This window comes from Myotis yumanensis, unplaced genomic scaffold (genome assembly GCF_028538775.1).
Source record: "Myotis yumanensis isolate MYYU_CA2020_CCGP unplaced genomic scaffold, mMyoYum1.0.hap1 SCAF_20, whole genome shotgun sequence".
In the NCBI taxonomy this organism is placed as follows: Eukaryota; Metazoa; Chordata; class Mammalia; order Chiroptera; family Vespertilionidae; genus Myotis; species Myotis yumanensis.
The window spans coordinates 18,147,122-18,171,748 of NW_027223771.1; the positions used below are offsets into that span (position 1 = coordinate 18,147,122).

A 24,627-nucleotide genomic window follows, 5' to 3' on the forward strand; every position below is an offset into this window, starting at 1 on the left:
AAGTGACTCTACATTGGCTAAATGTACTTGGGAAATCAGAATCCTGTCCAGCCCAGGAGAGATGGAAACAATCCCCATGGCACAACCAGAATCAGGACTTGGTGAATGATTGAGGCTCTGACTCCATCTAATTAATTCAGTGGCAACCTTGTGCCAATGCTTTACTTAGCAAGTGAGGAGAAGTCCCCCTCCCCAAGCTAAGTAGGACAGGTAAGAGAAAACAAAAACTGCACTATCCTGCCACCTACTGGACAGCTAAAGAAAGACCTCAAATTATCCACCTGCTGAATTGTGGAAAGGAAAATGTTCCTAAATAAGAAAAGTGCTCACCACTTCAAATGTGCCAGCAGAGGAACAACCCATCAAGCAGCATGGACCACCAAGGTAACAATTACACAGGAAGACAATGACTCTTCTCCAGAAAGGAACTCAAAATAATGGGTGATTGTGATATAAAGGAGAGAGAAATCAAAACAGCAGTCATGAAGACACTCAGTGAGATACAAGAAGTCAGTTCAATGAGCTCAGGAATAAAATTAATGAACAAAAGAAGGACCTTACCAAAGAGATGAAAACTATAAAATGAACCAATCGAATTATGGAACTAAGAACTCAATGAATGAGATAATGAATGGATTTATTAATAACTGATACACAACAAAAGCTAGTTGCTATATCAAGATGTCCTGACATTGCCATGTTAGTCATCAGTCATTCAAGGGCTGGCAAGATATAGACATAAGTGAACTTCACTTAAAAATGCAAATATATAAAATAAAAATTCAAATATTTCCTTCATTGCACTATTTAGAAAATGGACAACTGCTCAGCAAGACATTTTACAAAAACTGAAATAAAAATGCTGTAAGGAAAGTAGCAATTAATGTTCTCTATCCAAGAGGTGGCAAAAATTTTCACTTAAAGACAAATATTAATCAGTTTACTATTACAAGTTTATTTGATTCATAAAAAACGTTTCTCAGAGTAGGAACCACCAAGTTTTCTATTGCCTGTAAAACTATAATCAGGATTTCCACCACAAGGTGTCTCCAGGACTGGCCTCATATGAGTAGTACTCAGTCATCTGCTTTGTTGTTCCTGCAAGAAGGAGCACTTCAGTGCTGACCTCTGCTGGGTGCTTCTGAGCCCTGTAGGATTGTAAACAGCAGATGCTTAGTATTTTATTTTTCCCTCAATGACTTGCATTTTTTTAAGTAGACACAATGATAAACGGAATTTCCCATTAAACTCCTTTTTAACAATGAAAATGTATCTGAGCAGAGCTACTCTATTCAAGTATAGGTTCTAAACTGTTCTGAAAAGTACTTATGTTTCTAGGGAGTGGGGAGAGGGGGTCCCAGCTAAGGAATCCAAAGTCAGGAGGCTGTCAGTGATGCAGATGGCTTATGAGGTTATACTTGCTGCCTCTGGAAGGGCGGTACGTACAAGATCCTTGAAGAGGCCCTTGGACATATTTAGTAGCCCCATTAGAGATTTTTATAAAAATCCCTCAAAGACATTGCCAAGCATTTGCCTTCACCACCCTTGTACAATACACTCATTACCTTGGAGATGTTGTTAATCACTTGACACTGAGGTATAATTTAGAGCAACAACCTCTAAGGGAGAACAAGGTAGCCTGGCTGGTGATCAAATGACCGAAAACAGCTCCAGAGGCCATTGCTTATACCACTGTTACCAAGGTGTTGGAGGTGGGATCTGCCCTTTCTGTCTTCCCCACACCCTCCTCCTGCAGATCACATTTTTTTTAGCCACTTTGTCAATGATACTGTCCCCCACCCCTATGGTAATCTTTCCCTATTTAACATGTATGTCTTTATATAGAGTAGATAACTATAAAGGACAGTTTGTCTAATGGCGCCCTCTAGTGATAATAACAAAGGTCACAATCAAGAAAGTAAATTTACCAAGTACCTGATTGTGTTGGAGTAACTTAACCCATTGTGTTTAAGTTGTTATCTTAAATGTTTCTATTTAGGGGGATTCTGACAAGCAATTTTATAAGAGTACTAGAGGCCCTTTGCAGGGAATTCATGCACTCGGAGTGGGGGGTCCCTCAGCTGGACCTGTACCCTCTTGTAGTCTGGAAGCCCTCGGGGGATGTCCCACAGATGACCTAAGCCAATGATGGTGAACCTATGACACGCCTTGTCAGAGGTGACACATGAACTCAGTTTTTTGGTTGATTTTTTTTTGTTAAATGGCATTTAAATATATAAAATACATATCAAAATATAAATCTTTCTTTTATTATGTTTGCAAATATCAAAAAATTTCTATATGTAACACAGCACCAGAGTTAGGGTTTATCAAAATGCTGACATGCTGAGCTCAAAAGGTTCACCATCACTGCCCTAAGCTGTCAGTTGGAAATCCTTAGGACTGTTGTGGAGGTGGGAGAGGCTCCTGCCACTGCTGCTGCACTCGCCAGCTATGAGGGCAGCTTCTGGTTGAGCAGTGCTCCCTCTGTGGATGTGTAATGACCACCAGGGGTCAGCTTCTGCATTGAGCATGTGCCCCCTACTGGTCAGTACGCATCATAGCGACTAGTAGTTCCACCATTTGGTCCATTTGTATATTAGCCTTTTATTATATAGAATTACTAAATTTTAGAGCTTCAAGACATTCAGCTTAAAGACTGGTAGATCAGGTTAACTATATGAAAATATTAAGGGGAAAAAACTAAAGGCACGTAAAACCAAAAAAGGAGGAGAGATGCAACTGTCCTGGAAGAACATTTGAATGGTAAGTTCATTTGCCAAAGTTTTACTATTTAGTTAGCTTTCACGCCCCCCTAATCTCATGAACCTGGCACTATAGTAATTATGTTTTAAGTTTAGAGGCTAATTACTGAGTTAAACTTATTTTCTCTGATTCTGCATTTGCCTTACCAAGTTCGTTTCCTCTCCAATCATTTGCGGCGTTCCAATACTTCTTGGTAGAGTCACAAGTGTTTTTCGGTTTCTATTTCTGCTATCATCTTGAGAGGTTTGCAAAAGCGGTGTTCTGAGTTCCAAATGACTTATATTTGAAGCATTATGAGTACATGTTAATGGCTCTGAGATTTCTTGAGATGCTCTTCTTGTCTAAAGCAAATAAAAGGATACATTTAAAAAATATATATTTTATTGATTTTTTACAGAGAGCAAGGGAGAGAGATAGAGAGTTAGAAACATCAATGAGAGAGAAACATCATCAGCTGCCTCCTGCACATCTCCTACTGGGGATGTGCCCACAACCCAGGTACATGCCATTGACCAGAATCGAACCTGGGACCCCTCAGTCCGCAGGCTGACGCTCTATCCACTGAGCCAAACCGGTTTTGGCAGGATACATGTTTAAAGTAAGTATAACATGGCAAAGGATCTAAATAGACACCTTTCAAAAGAGGACATTCAGAAAGTCAAGAGACATATGAAAATATGCTCAAAGTCACTAATCATCCGAGAGATGCAAATCAAAACAACAATGAGGTACCATCTCAAACCTGTCAGGATGGCTATCATCAACAAATGAACTAATGACAAGTGCTGGAGAGGATGTGGAGAAAAAGGAACACTTGTGCACTGCTGGTGGGATTGCAGACTGGTGCAGCCACTATGGAAGACAGTATGGAGGTTCCTCCAAAAGCTGGGAATGGAACTCCCATTTGACCCTGTGATCCCACTTCTAGGAATATATCCGAAGAAACCAGAAACACCAATCAGAAAGGATATGTGCACCCATATGTTCATAGCAGCACAATTCACCATAGCTAAGATCTGGAAACAGTCTAAGTGCCCATCAGTAGATGAATGGATTAGAAAACCGTGGTACATCTACAGGATGGAATACTATGCTGCTGTAAAAAAGAAGGAACTCTTACCGTTTGCAACAGCATGGATGGAACTGGAAAGAATTATGCTAAGTGAAATAAGCCAGTCAATGAGGGAAAAATACCACATGATCTCACTCATTCATGGATAATAAAGACCATTACAAACTTTTGAACAATAATAAATACAGAGGCAGAGCTGCCTCAAAGTGATTATCAAACTGCAGTGGGAAGACCAGAGAGGGTTGGGGGGCAGGATGGAGGGGAGTAAGAGATCAACCGAAGGACTTGTATGCATGCATATAAGCATAACTAATGGACATAAGACACTGGGAGGTAAGGGAGGGCAGGGGATTGTCAAGGGTGGGTGGGGGGGGGGGGAAGGACATATATGTAATACCCTTTGTAATACTTTTAGCAAAAAATAAAAAAATAAAGTAAGTATAACATGAACAGTTACAATTGTCTTCTTTAGTTTTGAGTCAACGAATCAGAGATCAGTTTGAAGTGTGAAAAAAGCTGACATTTAAAATGTTTATCATCAATGTCCACTGAATTAAATCTGAGTTATAAGGTTAATCTTTCTTCTATTAGTACTCATGTAATTTGATAATTCAAGGAATAATAGAATCAGTTTGAAAATTTTAAAGTAGAAGGATATAACTTAACCCAAGAGTATGGAACAATTTTTAAATCACATTCCCCCATTTCTTTCTTTTTTTTCAAAGACATATTTTACTGATTTTTCAGAGAGAGGAAGTGAAGGGGATAGAGAGTTAGAAACATCGATGAGAGAGAAACATCGATCAGCTGCCTCTTGCATACCCCTGACTGGGGATGTGCCAGCAACCAAGATACATGCCCTAGGTCAGAATCGAACCCAGGACCGTTCAGCCCACAGGACGACGCTCTACCCACTGAGCCAAACCAGTCAGGGCCCCCTTTTCTTTCAAATATTCTTGTTTAACATCAACTGGTCTTAAAAATAAAATGATCCTCTAATAAGAATCATTTGGAAAGATCAATTCAGTGATAATAATGACGGAAACTGAAATACTAAAAAGGAAAAACAAATGCCACCTTCTTTCCAGAAATCTGTAAAATAAATTACCATTAAAGGAAGTAAAGGAAAGGCAAAACCCCTGTATTTATCAGAAATGTAATTTGCAGTGATTTATAGCACATTAAATCAACAACTTAACCTGTAAAAATAAGTCGAGTTGGGTCACTTTGTCTGTTATATCCTTTATCCGTTCATCAAGCTTCGGTTTATACTTTTCTAATTCACAGTCTTCTGCCATGTGCTTTTCCTGATATCTTCTGAGCTTTTTGACCCTTTGTTTCCACTTCTCTTCCTCAGCCTCCAGTTCTTCACATTCCTTTAGAAGTGCGTCCCTTGATAACTCCTCTTGAGGTGTCTTTTCTTCATCCAGACGTATACAGTTTGAAGATGACGGTTTCAGTTTTCCTATAAGATCATCATTCTGCATGAAGAAAAGAATCTAGTTTGGTTATGAAGGTGTGTTCACCAGTATGACATTTTGAAATGAATTCAATGGCAATAAAATGGTATCTGTACAGTGGTAGAGTCTTGGAATGTGGAACCTTAATTTCTCAGAATCAAAACCAATGTTAAAATGACCAGGAGTCACAAAAATACATTTACTGTTGCCGCCTTTGCCACACAACATCTGCACTTGACTTTATGCTTCTCTTTCTATGACTGTTTCACGTTTTTCCTCCACAAAATGACTACACGTTGGCCCTTAGTAGAAAGTGTCTTACCTCTTCCCCCATCTAACCTCTTCACAATGTTTAAAAGAGTTTTAGAGATATCATACTGTGGTTTTCAGAACTGTCATCAAGATAAGACTTTCAAAATGAGACTAATTCATGACTCATAAATACGGATTCTAATGCCATAGGTCTTTTACTGAACCAAAAAAACATTTGATGCTAAATAGAATTGCATTCCAAGAAGAAATGATTCCCTGGATTACAGAGAAATTAAAACTCTTACTGTTAAAGTTTAGCCACATAACCTCGATATTTTTTCTAGAACCCAAAAAGTGGGCATGGGAGGCTTAATTCAATAATGCTATCTTAAAATTCTTTGTTACTTCCCACAAAATCAGGGAACATAGTAAACAAAACAACATCATCACCATCAACAGCAAACTTGCTGGCAGGTCAGTGATAATGGTGACTGTTAGGTCAGAGAGAGCCCAGGATCAGATACATGCAGACATGTGACAAGATGATGGACTCCCCCTGGCATGTCTAACAGATCAGCATGCCAGACACAGATACTGGCTTCTCCCTGAATCAACACCGACCCCAAACAGATACTAACTCATTCCTGAATACCTGCCTGAACCCCCTGCAGCTGAAACTTCCTCAACTGAATACCTTAGCTCATGTCCCCGCCCCTCACCCAACCTCAGTATAAAAAAAACGCCCCCCTCCCTGTTGGTGTGAATCCACGGGCCCTGTCTTTGGGGGTACGTGGGTCTCCCGGGGATGCAGAAATAAACCTTTTCCTTTCCTTTCTTTTCTGATTCACTGGACTCTCTATTTCTTGCGCCGCCTCCTGAGCTACCTAACCTAACAGTGACTGCTATGTCTGGTGCCATCTGACTCTCTCCAGGGAAGCTCACTCTGGGAACCCAGCCACCACGTTGTGAAAAACGAAGCAGCACAGGCCACATGGTCAGTCCTCATACAGGTGTCCAGCTGAGACTGTTCCAGGGAGCGTCCCAGCCAGAAGCCCACTGCACCTGACCAACCCGTGAATAAACAAGTCTTTAGATCAGCGGTTCTCAACCTGTGGGTTGTGACCCCTTTGGGGGTTGATCAACCCTTTCACAGGGGTTGCCTAAGACCATCGGAAATCACACATATAATTACATATTGTTTTCTGTGATTAATCACTATGCTTTAATTATGTTCAATTGGTAACAATGAAAACACATCCTGCATATCAGATATTTACATTACAATTCATAACAGTAGCAAAATTAAGTTATGAAGTAGCAGCGAAAATAATTTTATGATTGGGGGTCACCACATGAGGAACTGTATTAAAGGGTCGCAACATTAGGAAGGTTGAGAACTGCTGCTGCAGATGATTCCACTTCCAAGCTTCAAGTCATCCCAGCTGGTGACAAGTGGAAATGAAATGAGCTGGCCTCACTGCAGATTTGTGCACAAGATAAATGCTGCTTTAAGACACAAGGTTTGGAGGTGGTGTATTAAGCAGCAATAAGTAACTGGCACAGATACTGACATTGAGAATAGAATGCTGGTTTTCAAAAGGGTGACCCCATAGGTGGACGTGTCCTGCGCCTTCTCACGGAGCAGATAGAAGGGACAACTAAATCGAATAACATCCACTCGGAATTGGCAAGTTAAACAGCTGGTGAGACAATCCATGACCCATATATATGCTGTATACAAGAAAGAGAACCGCCTCAAAGCAAGGGAGTCCCACAGACTGAAAGTGAAGGAATGGTAAAATATCTTCCAGGCAAATGGAAAGGAAAAAGAAAGCTGGGGTAGGAATAATTGTGTATGAAAAAATAGACCTCAAAATGAAGGACATAACAAGAGATAAGGCACGCACGCACATGTAGATGAATTTGCTGGCTCCTTCTTTCCCGCAGGCCTGAGCCTCTGAGCAGCCTGGGATGAGCTGGTGATCACAAAAGCCTGACAGTCATCCCGGTCCTTCCGCCACCTACCCCGATCCCCTGTTCACTATCGCTGACCCATTGGATCCTCGGGTTTGGGGGGCGGGGAAGGCCAAGAGGTCAGCAGTTCAGCCTGCTCACCAGTCTCCAGTCCCACCTGACCCCTCTCGTGGGCTGTAGGGAGAGACCGAGAAGTGGTCAATGCCACCTCATGGCAACTGGTCGTTTGGTCAGTCTGGTCATTTGGTCAGTCTGGTCATTAGGGACATTGGCTTTACATATATTAACCACAAGGAAATACACAAGAAAGTGTGCTAGGGTGAGGGACTGCGCCATGGAAGGGTTACAGAATGTTACAGAATGTGCTGGGAGGGGGGACTGACGTATGGGGAAGGATTGTGTTGCCAGGCTATGAGGATTGTGTATGTGCTGGGAGGAGGGACTGACGTATGGAGGGGGGTTGCAGGGTTAGGAACCGTGGAAGAAAAATTGCTAGATTGTCTTAGACCAGTCAGGTGTGACTCTGTTTACCCCCCCTTTGTGCTTATGAACTTTCTGTGAGCTTCTAAGGTAACACTGTTTTGCTATAAAAATCATAATGCACACTTGCTCTTTGCCACATGCCGCGAGGCTTCCCAGAGGGGGAAGGTACGGGCTGTGGTCAGCTGGCCAGCTTAATAAACGGCTTTCAAATTTAAATTCTGAGTGGGTGGTCTATCTCGTTGAGCCAACCCATAATATTTGGAGGCCCCAGCGAGATACCCGGCAGGGAGGAGAGGGACCCCTTATTTAGGGCTGGAGGCTCTCCCCCAGCAGGGGTGAGAGGGACCCCTTGTTTAGGGCAGGAGGCTCTCCCCCGGAAGGGAGGAGAGGGACCCCCTATTCAAGGCAGGAGGCTCTCCCCCAGTTGTCCCCGGGCACTCAGCGAGATACCCCACACCTGTGGAGAATGACTACCAAGGAGGCCTCCAGTCCACCCAAAACTTTCAATTCGGAAACCAAGCCACCTGGACTCTCGAGAGAGGTAAGGGACCGGTCGTTAAACAGGAATTGGGACGTCCCACGGAAGGACCTATAGGGAGGGTTGGACGCAGCGGTACTCCTGGTCCTGACCCGCGGCCACGACAGTGGCTGGGGTCCCTGGTTCGTGCGGCTGTAGGCTGCACTGGGTTTGTCTGTCTGGTATTTGTTTGTCTTGGTATTTGTTGTCAAAAAGTTGTCTGCTTCTGTGTACACCCTGCTGCAATGTTTTTTGAAAATTTTCAGGACTTCAAGGAACAAGCTGCAGGTTTCGGGCAACCTTAGGTTGCATTTGGCTGATTTATCTTGTCTTTGTTCTTTGTTGTCTTTGTCTTTGTCAAATGGGATAGGGTCAGTCATCTTTGTCGAACCCCTATCAGTCAGGCCCACTCCGGGTGAGTGGAAGGGGAGCTTGATCACCTCCCGGGAAGCTATAGAGCTCCCTCAGGAATTGGGAAATTGTTAGAAATTGGGAGAATTGTTTAAACTCTGAGTGAATGTCTGGTGAAAGTGTGTGAGTGTGGAAGGAGGGGGCCTGCCCTCTCCTCTCCTTTATGTGGCTCCACGACTTCGGTTACGGAGTCCGAGTGGGCCCCAACCTGCGGTTCCGAGATTCGTCATATGGCATAACGGTGACTCACCCCCATGTGGAGGTGACCAGACCCGGGGTTTATACGTGTGCACCTTAGCTACGACCAATCTAAGCTCCCAAGGGACGCGGCCAGGCGGGCATCTGAGTGAGGATCTGTGAAAACAGGTCACCCCTTCCCTTGTCTGTCTCTCGCCACCAATCATCATGGGGTCGGGACAAAGTTTATTTGTGTGGGACTGGCCAAATTACTACAGAGAAGGGAGACTGGATACAGCTCCAGCCTGGGCTGGTCTATTAAGAAAGTGTAAATCATTACTGGTCTGTGTAAAGTAAGAGCTACTTTGATTTATTCTGCTTTCTGTTGATACGCTTGGCTGAACGTTTGGGCTGGCCCCTGAGCAGTCTGCAAATAGTCTCTCGGCAGCTGCGAGAATTATTTTTCTCAGAATCTTTTGCTCACTGTTAAGGAGAATTAGCCCAGTTAATAAAGATTTGTCTATCAGCTGCTCTTACCTAGGTTGTAATTTACTGTATTAAACTGAAGTTCTAGGGTAAATTTAAAGGTTATAATGTTAATACTTTTGATTTACAGCGATTCTATGAATGGGAGTGGCCCACTTTCCAGGAGGGGTGGCCAGATGCAGGGTCTTTTGATCTGACCACTGCCTACCGGGTCCATTACATCATACACGGCCACCCAGGGCATCCTAATAAAATTCCTTATATTCAGATTTGGGTTGACATATTGTCCAAGAAACCCCGGTAAATGAGGGCTTGCCTCCCGAGGAAAAATTGGGACAGAGACAGACAATTCTTTTGGCCGGGCCCCAGAAGGGAAAGGCTCCCCCGGTCCTTCAGGGAGAGCAGGAAGAGCCCATTAGCCGGCCGCCCCCTATGGTCCCCTGGCACCAGATCTGGGTGAGCCCAGGCCTCAAGCCCAGGCCACGCCACCAGCTCTTGACCGGGAGCCCCTGCCTCCCCCGATGCCAACTGTCTTCCCTCCACACCCACCGATGGGAGGGGCTTTGTCGTCCTTCAACCCCTTCAGTCCATCCCATACTAGACAGGGACAGCGTATGGAGGGAGAGGGGTGGGGGGCGGAAACTGCAGGACCCTGCAATATCCGCCAGTCCTGAAGTTCCTATGTTGCCACTACGGCTGGCAGGCCCTCTAGATCTGGGGCCAGACAAGCAGCCCTCTGGGGAAGCAAGGCAGATCGAGGCGCTATTTCCCAGCTCCAGACCAGATTGGGGAGTGAATGAACAAAGAAGGGGAGCTGGATGCCTGAGCTGCCTGCAGTAGCCCTAAAAAAAAAAAAAAAAAAAAAAAAAAAGAAGAAGAAGAAGAAGAAGAAGCAGCAGCGAGAAAGTACTTTGGCTTTTGGCTTGCAGGCTACAGCAGTTAAGCCGTAAGCCAGTGATTGTTACTAGCCTTCCTACAGCCCCAGGAATAGAGCAGCAAGCCTGGGATCTATGAAAGCTGCAGATAGAGTTAGTAAAAGCTCCCTGTTTGCAAATGTACTGAAAGGGTTTAGTACCTGTTGCTGCTAGAAGAGGAGGGGCTGATATCCCCTTCCAGTACACTCCCTTCAAAGAGGCCTGGTCGCTGTTCTGCCATAAAGGGGATGGTGGGAAGACAAGGAAAACAGGGCCCTGTAACTAGTAAACAGAGTTAAGAAAAGGGCACTCTCCCTGGACCTGGGAGCCATCAGGACTTTGAAATTCTCCAAGAGAGCAGAAGTCTGACTCAGAGACTAGCCGAAACCTCGTTAGGTTAGGAGGACCGGAGGCTGCATATTGAACTTATAGACTGCAATTTGCTAGGCAGAGGTCCAAGCCCAGTTGTATAGGGATTAAGCTACCTATGTACAGCAAAATAACTTTCTCCTGTGCCAGAATACATTTTAAGAAAATTGGACAAACTGTATTTGTGGCTAGAAAGAAGAACTGGCCTATGTGTAAACTGTCCTGGAAAAAGGCTATGTGGAATGAACCCAAAAAGTAAAAAGTGTCTAGCTGCCGAGAGGGCAGTTGCCCAGGTGGGCAAAGAAGAATACCCATTAAATTTTGGTCTCTATTGAGAGACAGTTGACAGTTAGCAACCTGTATACTGTCTTACAGGCCTGTGTGACCATGCCCATGTCAGGGGTGGCACAAAACCTCAACTGTAGGAAACTGGGGAAGGCCTGTCTAGAACAGAGGGGGTTAATAAAGTGGTGAATACTAGCCCTCTGTTACAGGAATTACAGACCCTGTGAGGCCCTGTGACATATAAGACCCTGTAGGGAAATAAAGCTCCTTTAGTCCATTCTGAAAGAACAAATAAAAGACAGATTAAAGGCTGTGTTTCCCTCCAGGCAACCCAACTGGAACCCCTATAGTGACAGGGGAAAGGAGGCTCTTGATCGGTATCGCCAGGCTCTATTAGGGGGCATCCGAGCTGCTGCTTGGAGACCCACAAACCTCTCTAAGGTGACAGAGACAGTCCAGGGGCCTAACCCTGATGCCCTGGAAAGTCGGAGGGCTGTCAATGTTGCATTTGTTTCCAGGTCGGCCCCAAATATTAGGAAAAAAATGACAGAAATTAGAAGGTTTGAGGGGAAATCAATCTCTAAGTTGGTTGAGGTGGCCCAGAAGGTTTTTGACAATCTGAAGGACCCAATGGCAGGTTTAAACACCTGGATGGCCAAGGTCCTCCTGGCCCTAAACGAGGAAAAAGGCCCAAGGGGCCGGAGAGACAACAAGGGCAAAGAAAAGCCTCGTGAAAGAAAAGGAGTCCAACCCAGGCTTGGGAAAAATCAATATGCATTTTGCAGAAAGGAAGGACATTGGAAAAGGGAGGGCCCTGAACATGCGGGGGAACCGACTCCCTCCCATGCTGGTGGAGGAGGTGGATTGGGGTTGTCGGAGCTCAGCTGGCCCCCAGGAGCCCAGAATAACCCTGACAGTGGGGGGGCAAAAGGTGGACTTCCTTGTGAAACTCATAGCACCCACTCAGGCCCTCTGGTAGGAAAAGGGAAAAAGAGTAAACATTTCAGCTTCCTGAAAAGAGCTGCCTTGAACCCTGCCACACTCCTCCCTGACGAGAAGGCAGAGGCCCCTTTGCCTGACTGCGAGGAGACACTGACTACCCTCACTTCCCTCTGTGAGGACCTTGTGGCAGCCCTGCAGAATCCGGATGAGACCCTCTACATGGACGACGGGAGCAGCTTCGTAGAGGAAGGTACCCGGTAGCAGGGGGCACATGAGGAGGAGCCAGGGGAGATGTAAGAAGCCCTGGTAAGCGCCCCGGCACTGGCCCTGCCAGACCTACCCAGGGACTACAGGGATATATCTCCTCACACTGCCCTTACAGGAGGACACGGGAGCCACCTTAAAGAAGTCTCCTGACCTCATGAGGAAAGGAAAAAGCTGCTGAGATACTTAACCACCTGGCAGCCATATAGGGGCCAAGGAATTGACTAAAAGACCAGTAGGGCCACTAGAAGTTCTCGTAGCCTGCCAGCACGAAGGCTCCCAGAGAAGCCTACTCATCTGCCAGAGGAGCAGAGGCTAGCTGAGAAACTAAGGGCCCGGGAAGGAGAGGCTGGATGGCTAATTCTGCCAGATGGGAGGCCTATAATGCCAGAAGCCCTGGGGCGGACCATCGCTTCCCAGACCCACCAGAGCACCCACCTGGGGGAATGAAGCTATCAGAACTACTGGGAAGAGAATTTTACATCCCAGGGCTCCAGAAAATATCTCAAGAGTTGGCTAGAAGGTGCCAAGTGTGTGCCCGGGTGAATCAAGGGCCCCCTGTTGTGGCCGCACTGGGACAGCGATTCCGAGGTCAGACACCCGGAGAAAACTGGGAAGTGGACTTCACCGAGATACCAGGAGGACAAGGAGGGTATAAATACTTGCTGGTTTTCATTGATACCTTCTCTGGCTGACCTGAGGCATACCCAACCAAGGCAGAGACAGCACAGGTAGTAATTAGAAAACTCCTCACTAAAATTGTCCCCCGGTTTAGCCTGCCACTATACATGGGGTCCGACGATGGCCTGGCATTTATCGCCAATGTTACAATCCATAGTTAAGGCCCTAAGAGTTACTTGAAAATTGCATTGTGTTTGTAGACCACAGAGTTCTGGACAGGTAGAGAGGATAAATTGGATCTTAAAGGAAACATTAACTAAGTTAAAATTAGAGACTGGCGAAAACTGGGTAAGTCTCCTTCCTTTTGCTCTCCTCAGAGCTAGGTACACCCCATACATCCAAGGGCTAACTCCTTTTTGAGATAATGTTTGGGCGACCGCTGCCATTGGTGCCCAGGTTGGGGGAGGAAGAAATTGCCCAGCCATCTACCCAAAGTTTGCTTAAGTCCTTACAGGCTTTGCAGAGCAGCGCCACGTCAGCACAACGGGTGGTGAGAGCCGCACGGGAGGAGGACGCACCGAGAACCAGTCCAACACAGCCTGCCTTCTCTCCAGGTGACCTCGTCTGGGTGAAACGTCACGACCCTGGCAGCCTAGAACCTAGATGGGATGGACCCTACCAGGTGGTGCTGAGCACTCCAACCACCATCAAAGTTGCAAGAAAGAGGCACTAGAAATTGTAACCCCGTCCTCCTCATGCCTCTCACCTGGTGAACTAACCAATGGGAAAGAGAAAGACATGGGAACTAAGACTCTATGTCAGTGGCCGAGACCCTGGCCAATTCTTCACCATCAAATGCCAGACTCTTCCCCGGTGGCTTGATCCCTGCATTGCCAAATGCTTCCTCAATTTCATATCGTAGAGGAACGCACTGAATCAAAGATTTGATTCGGGCATAAGACCAGTAGGGAATGTGCTAGGGTGAGGGACTGCGCCCTGGAAGGGTTACAGAATGTTACAGAATGTGCTGGGAGGGGGGACTGACGTATGGGGAAGGATTGTGTTGCCAGGCTATGAGGATTGTGTATGTGCTGGGAGGAGGGACTGACGTATGGAGGGGGTTTGCAGGGTTAGGAACCATGGAAGAAAAATTGCTAGATTGTCTTAGACCAGTCAGGTGTGACTCTGTTTACCCCCCCTTTGTGCTTATGAACTTTCTGTGAGCTTCTAAGGTAACACTGTTTTGCTATAAAAATCATAATGCACACTTGCTCTTTGCCACATGCCGCGAGGCTTCCCAGAGGGGGAAGGTACGGGCTGTGGTCAGCTGGCCAGCTTAATAAACGGCTTTCAAATTTAAATTCTGAGTGGGTGGTCTATCTCGTTGAGCCAACCCATAACAAAAGCTGCCATGAAAAGTAGTACCCTAAAACATTTTATTTAACCAGCTATAGATTAACTGATGACAGGTTAAATTTCATACATACTTGACTTCTGCTTTGATCTAGTTTGTTCTTGAAATCTGGTTTCTTATCTTCTAAATGCACATGATGACGTGATTCAATCTCCTGAGAAGTCTCTACTGTAGATAGTTTTCTTTTGAAATCAGCCATTTCTTGTTGAAGTTTTCTCACAAATGCCTGGTAAGATATTTCTGTTACTGATTTTATAAATCAGATTATTTTAAATTATTTTACTAATTGACTAATTATTGTATTGTTCTCCATACAATCAACTATCAACCTACTTTTGCCCTACCCTGGGTGTACCTTGTTAGAGTCATATATTATTATCATAATGTTATGACAATAATCTATGACTGGAAAAATATCACCAGCTACATCAATTCACCTTCTTTTCCTCATATGGACATGCTCCTGTTTGCTTAATCAGGTTAAAGTCACAGAAAATTTAACCCTCCTGCCTCATCAGACAGCTGATTCAGCCCCACTCTCAATTCCCCTCCCCCATAAATCTCAAAGCTTTACAATCTACTAACATCTCAAAGAGAAATGGGCACTAGGTGGATCAAGTGGTAGTGAATTTGATATTATGGAAAATTTTCTCTTTTTATTTATTTTTTAACCAGAGTCTTCAATTAACTTCAGAGTTCCTCACACATTTAGTCCCCCGCTCAAATCCTCCCAATAGGTTCCTAACTTAGAAGAAAAGTCATTCCAATGGCCTTCAAGGCCCTAGGTAATCAGGCCTTCACCTCCCTTCCTGCTACACATAAACCCTGCTACCCCTCCCTAGTCTGAAATGGAGATCCAATGCCAAGTTCATGAATCACAGAGAGCTACAATTCTCTCTGTCTTGGACAAACTTATCCCCAAATGATAGTAATTAGGCCTCAAAATGAGAAACATAAGCACATTATTTGTAAAAGTATTCAAAGAAAATTATAAATAGGAGGGGGAAGATTAAATAAAGTGTAGATTTGCTATAACTCATCATATTTGTCCCAAATTATGATGTAATGAAAAGTAGATGCCTTGAAAAGAGTTGAGAGATCATAGGAATATATTACTTGAGACTGCAATATTTTCAAATTTAATTCAAATTGGTATGAATAAAAATAACATTATACCAACTCAAATATATAAGATGCTACTGAAGGAAAGGTACTATGTGATACAGCATCTACATTTCAGTTCATCTGGAAATCTGATCTGAACTTAGCTGTCAAATTAATCCACTTAATTGAATCTTAATTTCAAAGTACTCATTTTAGGTAGAGCATTTCCATTTACCTACTTCCTAATAGTTTTAAATTTGGTGACAGAAAGATTTAAATTATTATTCTATCAATGTAAGACCAAATTATTAATATAAATCTGTATGTATTAATAGTGTATAATGTAACCTCTTAAAATTTCATGGGCAGCAAGTCTTTACTCAAAACAAAGCATCTCTCAGTTCTAAGGTCCATCTACTGACTACAATGTCTGCTTTGAAGCTGATAGAGCAAACATATTTATAAACTATACATTATATATATATATATATATATATATATATATATATATATTTCAGAGAAGAAGGGAGAGGGAGATAGAAACATCAAAGATGAGAAAGAATGATTAATTGACTGTCCCCTGCACTCCTACTGGGGACTGAGCCAGCAACTGGGCATGTGTCCTTGAGCAGAATTGAACCTGGGACCATTCAGTCCTCAAGTCAATGCTGTATTCACTGAGCCAAACCAGCTAGGGCTATAATATCTACATTTTTAATATTCAACTAGATTCAGCATTTAGCCATCATCAAATATTACTCTGAATTTTCTCTTAGGAAATTTAAAAAATACTTATGTGTCTGGATACTTACATTTCTTTCTGCATTATCATTTTCATACTGAAGTACTGTTTCTTTAAAACTATGCCATTGTTTGAGTAAATCCATCATTATTCCATGCAGCCTAAGAACATACTTTTGATGTTCACGATCAAATATTTTCATGATATCCCGAATCTGATCTTGGGTGTTAATTACCGTCTTTTCTTCTCTGTCAGCTTGGTTGTGATCCTCATCCAGTTGCTGTTGAAGCAACATCATTTCCGTCTGTAGGTGAGAAAGCCTCTCCATTAAGGATTCCTGCTTTCCAATGTCTTTATCCACTTTACCTGGTTCCTTTTGATGCACGTGTCCAGTTTCCTCCTTTTGACACTGTTTTTGACTGAGGTCTCTTTCTACTCCTTCTAAAACCAATGTCCTTTCTTTCAGAGCATCTCTTATGTGGTGAAGCTCAATTTCTAAGCTGCTGTTTTTACTTTCCACTTCAGAAAGTCGTTGAGAAAGAATCTCATTGTTATCTTTCAGGTTAGACATATCCAAATTCATTTTGTCCCATAAACAAAACCATTCATCTCTTACTCTCTGGAAAGCAAGTTCTAGCTCTCTTTTTGATGTCTGACAATGCTCATGATCCTGTACAGCTGTAGCTAGTCTAGACCGATATGATTCAACTTGTGCTTCCAGTCTTCTTCTGTTTTGTTGTTCGATCGCCAGTTTATGGTTTAGCATCATAAGCTCAGCTCTCAGAACTTCAAGCTGCACATTGTGTTGAGATACTCTTTCTGTTATTGTGTTTTGAGGATGGTCCTTCTTTTCTTTGCCAATTGCAATGTTCTCCAAATATTCTTTTCCCATTTCCAGGGTCTGATTTTGTACTGAGTCCATTTCCAGTCTTAGCTTGGCAATTTCATCCCACAACATGCGATTTTCATCCAATTGACATTTTTCTTTTTCAGAACTCTCAGAAACCTAAGGAACACAAAGGAGACTTTTAGCTAAAACATTGAAATCACATGTCATGATAGCCTCTGAAATTAAAGAATAACCTATGTTATAATAAAAGTTTGCAATAAGTGGATATCTCACTGGAAAAAAATAGATTTGGATCCAAACCTCTAACTTTATACAAGCATAAATTCCCCAAAGTTCAAAAATATAATATAATATGATGAATTTTTAAGTGAAAAAATAACAACAGAATTTTAAGAGTCTCAGAATTAGACAGGGTTTTCTAAATCACCACAAGTCCAGAATGCATTTAAGTAAAAGATGAATAATTTTAATTACACTTACAAATTGAGATGACAGTCTGAACATACCCCACAGGCGAGTAGTATGATCCATGCATATAATAGGATCAACTAAATTTCCCAAAATTCTTTTTGCCCAATATTATCCCATAGATATTCTACTGTTCTAATACTTTTATAGTCATTAATAAAAACTATCTCTGCTAATAACTGATAATCAAGCATTTTCCTGAGCACTTCTATATCCATCAATTAACTCATTCAGTTATCACAATCTGGAATGGAGGGGTTAAAAATATAAGGAAGTTTAGGATTTCCCCCAGGTTTTCAGACTCTACAATTTGTGATCATGCGCCAATCCATAGTTCTCCTCTAGTGTAGATACAGAAAAACAAAAGAAGCCTATTTTTCAAAAAACAGGTAATGAATAATATAAAATTTACAGAGCTCTTTTTAGAAAACCGTGAGATATTTGTTGCTTCAATAACATTTATTTCTTTTTTATGCTGTTTAAATTAGTATTAACTGTGATATGGGGAGGGTGGGTACTCTGATCTACTTTACTAGGAATAAATTACTTACCAATAAATTATTACTAAATATATATTATGGCCCGCATTCTCTTCAGAAGTCCCTTGTATTAAAATGGGATGCTACTTAGAACAAATTGTTAATTTTCTCAAAAGTAGAAGAATGACATCTAAAATATGATCTCTGAACCTGCTATACTTTCCTCCTTACCATCACTGGAAGTGAAAACTAACCTCTATATGAATATATCAAGGAAATGAAATCAACACCAAAATCTGGAACATTTGTTGTGAGTAGCAATACCTTTGAGACCATGGACAACACATTGATTCTTATGGTAAATATTAAAAGCCCTCTCTTTGGATGAGGCCATTGTGCATGCCACTGGTTGAGACAAATGGATTTGAATTAACAATATTATATCCAATGGGCTTCAAAAGCCATCTCTCTCTCTCTCTCTCTCTCTCTCTCTCCCCCTCTCTTATATGCTTTTTAAATCCTCTAGTTTCCATGTGTACAGTATTTTTTTTAAATATATACAAACTCACACATACATACATTTGAAAATGACTAAATAAACTACCTCAGAGTTAATTTTTTATGGGCTATTTCTTTTTTAAAAATATATTTTATTGATTCTGTTTTTCAGAGAGGAAGTGAGAGGGATAGAAATTTAGAAGCATCAATGAAAGAGAAACATCGACGAGCTGGCTCCTGCACACCCCCTAAGGTACACGCCCTTGACCAGAATTGAACCTGGGCTGTCTTAATTTTGAGCTCTTATTCACATCACATCCACTCTTTGCTACCTAATATTCCCCTTACCCACCCCACCCCATTTATCTAGAAGAAACAGAGAAGTAAAAATAAAAAAAATGCAAAACGTATCCTCTTCTCTTTCCCACCTGGACTTTGCATTACAGCCAGATATAGAGGATGCGACAATGTGCATCAGTAGCAAGCAGGAAGCTATCAGTAGCAAGTAGGAAGCTATCCTCTTTCTGCAGGAAGCTATCCTTTCCCCCATTGCCTTTTACAATTTTTTTTCTTTAAGATCTTTAATGGCATAAAAAAGTGGTGGTATTCATAATACATATTAACATGCCCTGGTCAAGGGCAAGTACCTACGGGGGATATGCCGGAAACCAAGGTACATGCCCTTGACCAGAATTGAATCTGGGACCCTTCAGTCCATAGGCCCACGCTCTATCCACTGAGCAAAGCCGGTTAGGGCTCTTACGAGCTATTTCTATCACCTTTGTTTTGCAAAGTTATTTGGTAAGAATTCCATCTGGTAATATGCTGGCCTTCTGTTCTCGAGAAGGTCGCCTCTGAGTGTAATTTTGCTCTTCTACAACCTAGGCCGTGGTCGGCAAACTGAGACTTGTGAGCCACATGTGGCTCTTTGGCCCCTTCACTGTGGCTCTTCCTAAGACTTAAGAGTACCCTAATTAAATTAATAACAATGTACCTACCTATATAGTTTAAGTTTAAAAAATTTGGCTCTCAAAAGAAATTTCAATCGTTGTACTGTTGATATTTGTCTCTGTTGACTAATGAGTGTGTCAACCACTGGTAGGGTCACATTTCATTTCATTTTCAGTCTCCTTTCATTAAGAAAAATTCCAAAGCATAAGAGCAGTACCTTAAATAAACTGTGAAGAGGATGTATCCTCTTAAAGCACAAGGATCTTTCCTTTCCATGGAAAACTAAAATTTTAAGTGATAGCTACATTTGTCATAGAGCAAAAATACAGTATACTGAAATAAAATTCCTTTATGAACATTTGACTAGTTCCATCACCATCTCAAGGCAACTTAGTTTGTATGTTAACATTTATTGAGAGTCAGAATGAACATTTATGCTAATGGGTAGGCTCAATTTATTTTCTATTTCTTCATTTAGAAAACATTTACAGAGCATCTATTAGATGCCAAGGACAGTAATAAGTTACTAATAATTGAAATCATAAAGGTCACAGTTCACATTTTGAATGAGAATATTTTTGGTTTGTTTTAAATTAATAATATACATTAAATGACAGGCTATAACTATTGATGAAGTACTGTTAGAAAGAAGAGATTTTCACCAAAGATAAATTTACCTTATTGTCTCTTATAATCGCCAGTGTGATATCTTGTGCTCTAATCGTGGTTTCAAGTGGGGGGTTCATTTCAACTTCTTTAATTGAGTGCTCTTCTTTTTTCCTTAACTGCACCCTATATTTTTCACATAACAGATCACCCTTTCGTCTCTTCTCTTTTTCTTTTCTTAAGATACACCTGCAGTTAAATATAACCAATGATATGATCCAGTAAGATAAACTGTTATAAGATGTCTTATATAAATCTCATGGTAACCACAAAGCAAAAACCTTCAGCAGATTCACAAAAGATAAAGAGCAGGAATCAAAGCACACTATGGAAAATTTTCAATTCACAAAAGAAGGCAGCATGAGAGGAAGACTGGAACAATGAATGTACAAAACTGCCACAGAAAAACTAGATCGCAGTAGTGAGTCATTACATGCCAATAATTACTTTGTATGTAGATTGAATTCTACAATCAAAAGGCAGAGGATAACATGGGGTCGTGAACACAGAATGCAGTGTACAGATGATGTGTTGTAGAATGTGCATCTGAAACCTGTGTAATTTGTTAACTAGAGACCCCTTAACAAATTCAATAAAAAGAAAACAAGTAGAGAATGTCTTCACGGATTAGAATAAGACCTAACTATATGCTGCCTACAAGAGACTCAATTCATTCATTTTCTTAATTTCTTAAATATTCAGCTGAGCACAATTCACCATAGCTAAGATCTGGAAACAGCCTAAGTGCCCATCAGTAGATGAATGGATTAGAAAACTGTGGTACATCTACACGATGGAATATTATGCTGCTGTAAAAAAGCAGGAACTCTTACAATTTGCAACAGCATGGATGGAACTGGAGAGCATTATGCTAAGTGAAACAAGCCAGTCAATGAAGGAAAAATACCACATGATCTCACTCATTCATGGATAATAAAGACCATTACAAACTTTTGAACAATAATAGATACAGAGACAGAGCTGCCTCAAACTGATTGTCAAACTGCAGTGGGAAGACCAGGGAGGGTTGGGGGGCAGGAGGGAGGAGGGTAAGAGATCAACCGAAGGACTTGTATGCATGCATATAAGCATAACTAATGGACATAAGACACTGGGGGTAAGGGAGGGCAGGGCGGGGAGGGGGGGAAGGACTCATATGTAATACCCTTTGTAATACTTTTAGCAAAAAATAAAAAATTAAAAAAATATTCAGCTGAGATTATGCCCAGTGGTCTTAGCAAGAGGGGAATGGAAAGAGAGACAGACAGACAGACAGTATCAATGTGAGAGAGAACATCGACTGGTTGCCTCCCATACATAGCCAAACCAGAGATCAAACCCACAACCTAGGTATATGACTTGAATGGGAATCAAACCAGTAAACTTTTGGTATAAGGGATGGTGCTGCAACCAACTGAGCCACACAGGCCAGGGCTCAATTCATCCTTAGAAACACTTAAATGCTCAGTGTGAAGAGGTGGAAATGTTAACCTTGAACCAAACATTAGACCAATGGATATAACAAACATTTAGAGAGTAGTCATACATTATTAATCACCACCTCAAAGAGATAGCTGCACTCCCATGTTCACTGCAGCCTTATTCACAATAGCCAAGATGTATAACCTATGTGTCCACCAATTAATGAACAGGTAAGAGGATGTGGCATATATGTATGTATGTATGTATGTGTATTAAGTATGTGAATGTACATGTATATGTGTGCTTATATAGTAAATGTGTGTAAACACATATATATATGTGCTCGCACACACACACACACACACACACACACACACACACACAGTGGAATTTTGCCAGGGAAAGAGAAAGAAGGAAATACTACTGCTAGAGGCAGAAATAGATTGTAGAGGCTAGCTATAGTTATAACAAATATTAATCATGCTCTGTTAAACGAGATCATTTTGTTCTAATTAAAGAAAACATATTCTCATCTGGCAGGGAGTTCCCCACACCCTACTTGAACTTGGACATTAACCAGGAAAAGTGGTCCATCCTCCTTAACTACCTATTATCATGGAAAGATTAACAACCTTGTTGATGAAGCACTGGAGTCCCAGCCTTCATTGGTGTAATCTGTAACCATTATACCCATTTTTATTCCTTCTGCATACTGCCCCATGCCTGTAATACCCATTTTATGGCATTTGCATCATACCCATTCTTATTTCTTTTGCCTACTTCCTCATGTAAGCTTTGTCTTTCCCATAGAAGCAGCTGGCATATGGTGTGGGGGTACAGAATAGATTTTCTTGGATGACCTCCTGCTCTCTCATATTGCCAGCATTATTTAAATAAGTGTCATACACGATTACACCCTGTCTGATGTGCAGCATAGTGCTTATAGTTAACAATACTGTATTACATACTTGACAGTTGCTTAGGGAGTAGATCTAAATGTTCTCACCACAAAGAAAGAATTGGTAACTATGTGATGTAATGGAAATATCAACAAAGAATCCCGTGGTAATCATTTAACAACATAAAAAGTGTATCGAATAAACACACTGTATCCTTTCAAAATATACAATGTTAATGTCAATTATAGCTCAACAAAACTGGAAAAAGTAGAAAATTGAAAAACATAAAAAACCTGCATGTCATTATATACGTAGTTAGAAAATGCAAGAATCCAATTAGTTATGGTTTTCTTTGAAAATGAAATTATTTGGTAACTTTTGCATCTAATCCTATCTAATAATAGAAAAACATGGTAATTAACCATAACTTCGCTACCCTTTCCATTGGCTAAACAGCAAGATATGCAAATTAACAGCTAACCAAGATTGCGGCCAGCAGCAAGGCAACTGAAGTGAACAGGAGGCTTGTTTGCTCCAGTGAAGGATGAAGCCAAGGTTCCCTGCCTGCCGCTGCCGCTGCCAGCCTCTGAACTTGAACTCCAGGAAACTATATTGCAAATATAGAAGCTAAACAAAACCCAGAAACCTGCTTTCAGCCAGCCGAGATCTCAGAGCTGGAGTTGCAACAAAGTTTCAAATACAGAAGGTAAACAAAGCCCCAAACCTGCTTTCAGCAGCCGAGGTCTCAGAGCTGGAGCCGAGCCTTAGAGCTAAAGCTGGCTCTCAGTTCCAGTGACAGCCATAGAAGGTAAATAAATCCCAGAATAAAAATGGAAAAAGAAAAAAAAACACAGAGTTTTGGAGCTTCAGTCACCTGCCAGCCTGAAAACTGCCCTCAACCCTCACCCAGACTGGCCAGGCACCCCAGTGGGGACCCCACCCTGAAGAGGGTGTGACCAGCTGCAAACAGACATCATACCCTCACCCAGACTGGCCAGGCCCCCAAGGGGGACCCCCACCCTGATCCCGGACACCCTTCAGGGCAAACCAGCTGGCCCCCACCCATGCACCAGGCCTCTATCCTATATAGTAAAAGGGTAATATGCCTCCCAGCACTGGGATCAACGGAACCGCAAGGCCTCCCAAACCTGGGATCAGCGGGGCTGCGAGGCCTCCCAGGACCGGGATGAGTGGAGCAGCGAGGCCTCCCAGCACTGGGATCAGTGGAGCCGCAAGGCCTTCTGAACCCGGGATCAGCAGAGCCGCAAGTCCTCCTGGCACCGGGACCTGTGGAGTCTTGAGGCCTCCTAGGACCGGGTTCAGCTGAGCAGTGAGGCCTCACTGCCCCAATGTCAAACGGAGCAGCAAGGCCTCCCAGCACTGGGATCAGCTGAGCTGTAAGGCCTCCTGGCCTCTGGAGCAGCATGACAGGGGGCAGCGCACAAATACCCAGGTCGCCCTGCAGCTGTGTGTGTGACAGGGGGTTGGGCCACAACCTCCCTATTCCCTCTGCTCTGTTCCTGACAGGGGAAGGCACCCCAATCCCCTGGTTGACCCTGCTCTGTGCCTGATAGGGGGGAGCTCCCTAACCCCCCAAAAGGCCCTGCTCTGTGTGTGACACTGTGTGGCGCCCAACCCCGCCATGGGCCCTGCTCTGTGTGTGACCAGGTGGAGCCACAACCTCCCCATTGGCCCTGCCCTGATTGTGACAGGGGGAGCACCCCAAACCCCTGATCAGCCCTGCTCTGTGTGTGACAGGGGGCGTTGCCCCAACTCCCCTATCGGCCTTACTCTGTGCATGACAGGGGGGAGCTCCCCAACCCCCTGATCAGCCTTGCTCTGTGCGTGATGGGGCACGGAGCCACAACCCCCCTGATGGGCCCTGCTCTGTGCGTGACAGTTTGCTGTGCCCCAACCCCCTGATCAGCTGGCTCTGTATGTGACAGAGGTGGCACCACAACCCCCTGATCGGCCCTGCTCTGTGCGTGACAGGGGGTGGTGCCGCAACCTCCCCATTGTCCCTGCCTTGAGTGTGACAGGGGGAGGCGACCCAACCCCCCAATCAGCCCTGCCCTGAGTGTGACTGAGGGTGGCATCACAACCTCCTGATCCGCCTTGCTCTATGCATGATGGGGGCAGCG

At 43.0% G+C, this 24,627-nt stretch overlaps 1 protein-coding gene across 1 annotated transcript in view; it reads right to left on the bottom strand.

The window, feature by feature from the left end:
• The window catches only part of LOC138998619 (protein Daple-like), a 75,743-nt gene that overhangs the window by 35,919 nt on the left and 15,197 nt on the right, over positions 1-24,627 (bottom strand). The window contains exons 3-4 of the mRNA XM_070400751.1: positions 20,177-20,354; positions 17,068-17,259 (exon numbers count right to left, since the gene is read on the bottom strand). Of these exons, the coding sequence (XP_070256852.1) occupies positions 17,068-17,259; positions 20,177-20,354 (370 nt within the window). The remainder of the gene's footprint in view (positions 1-17,067; positions 17,260-20,176; positions 20,355-24,627) is intronic.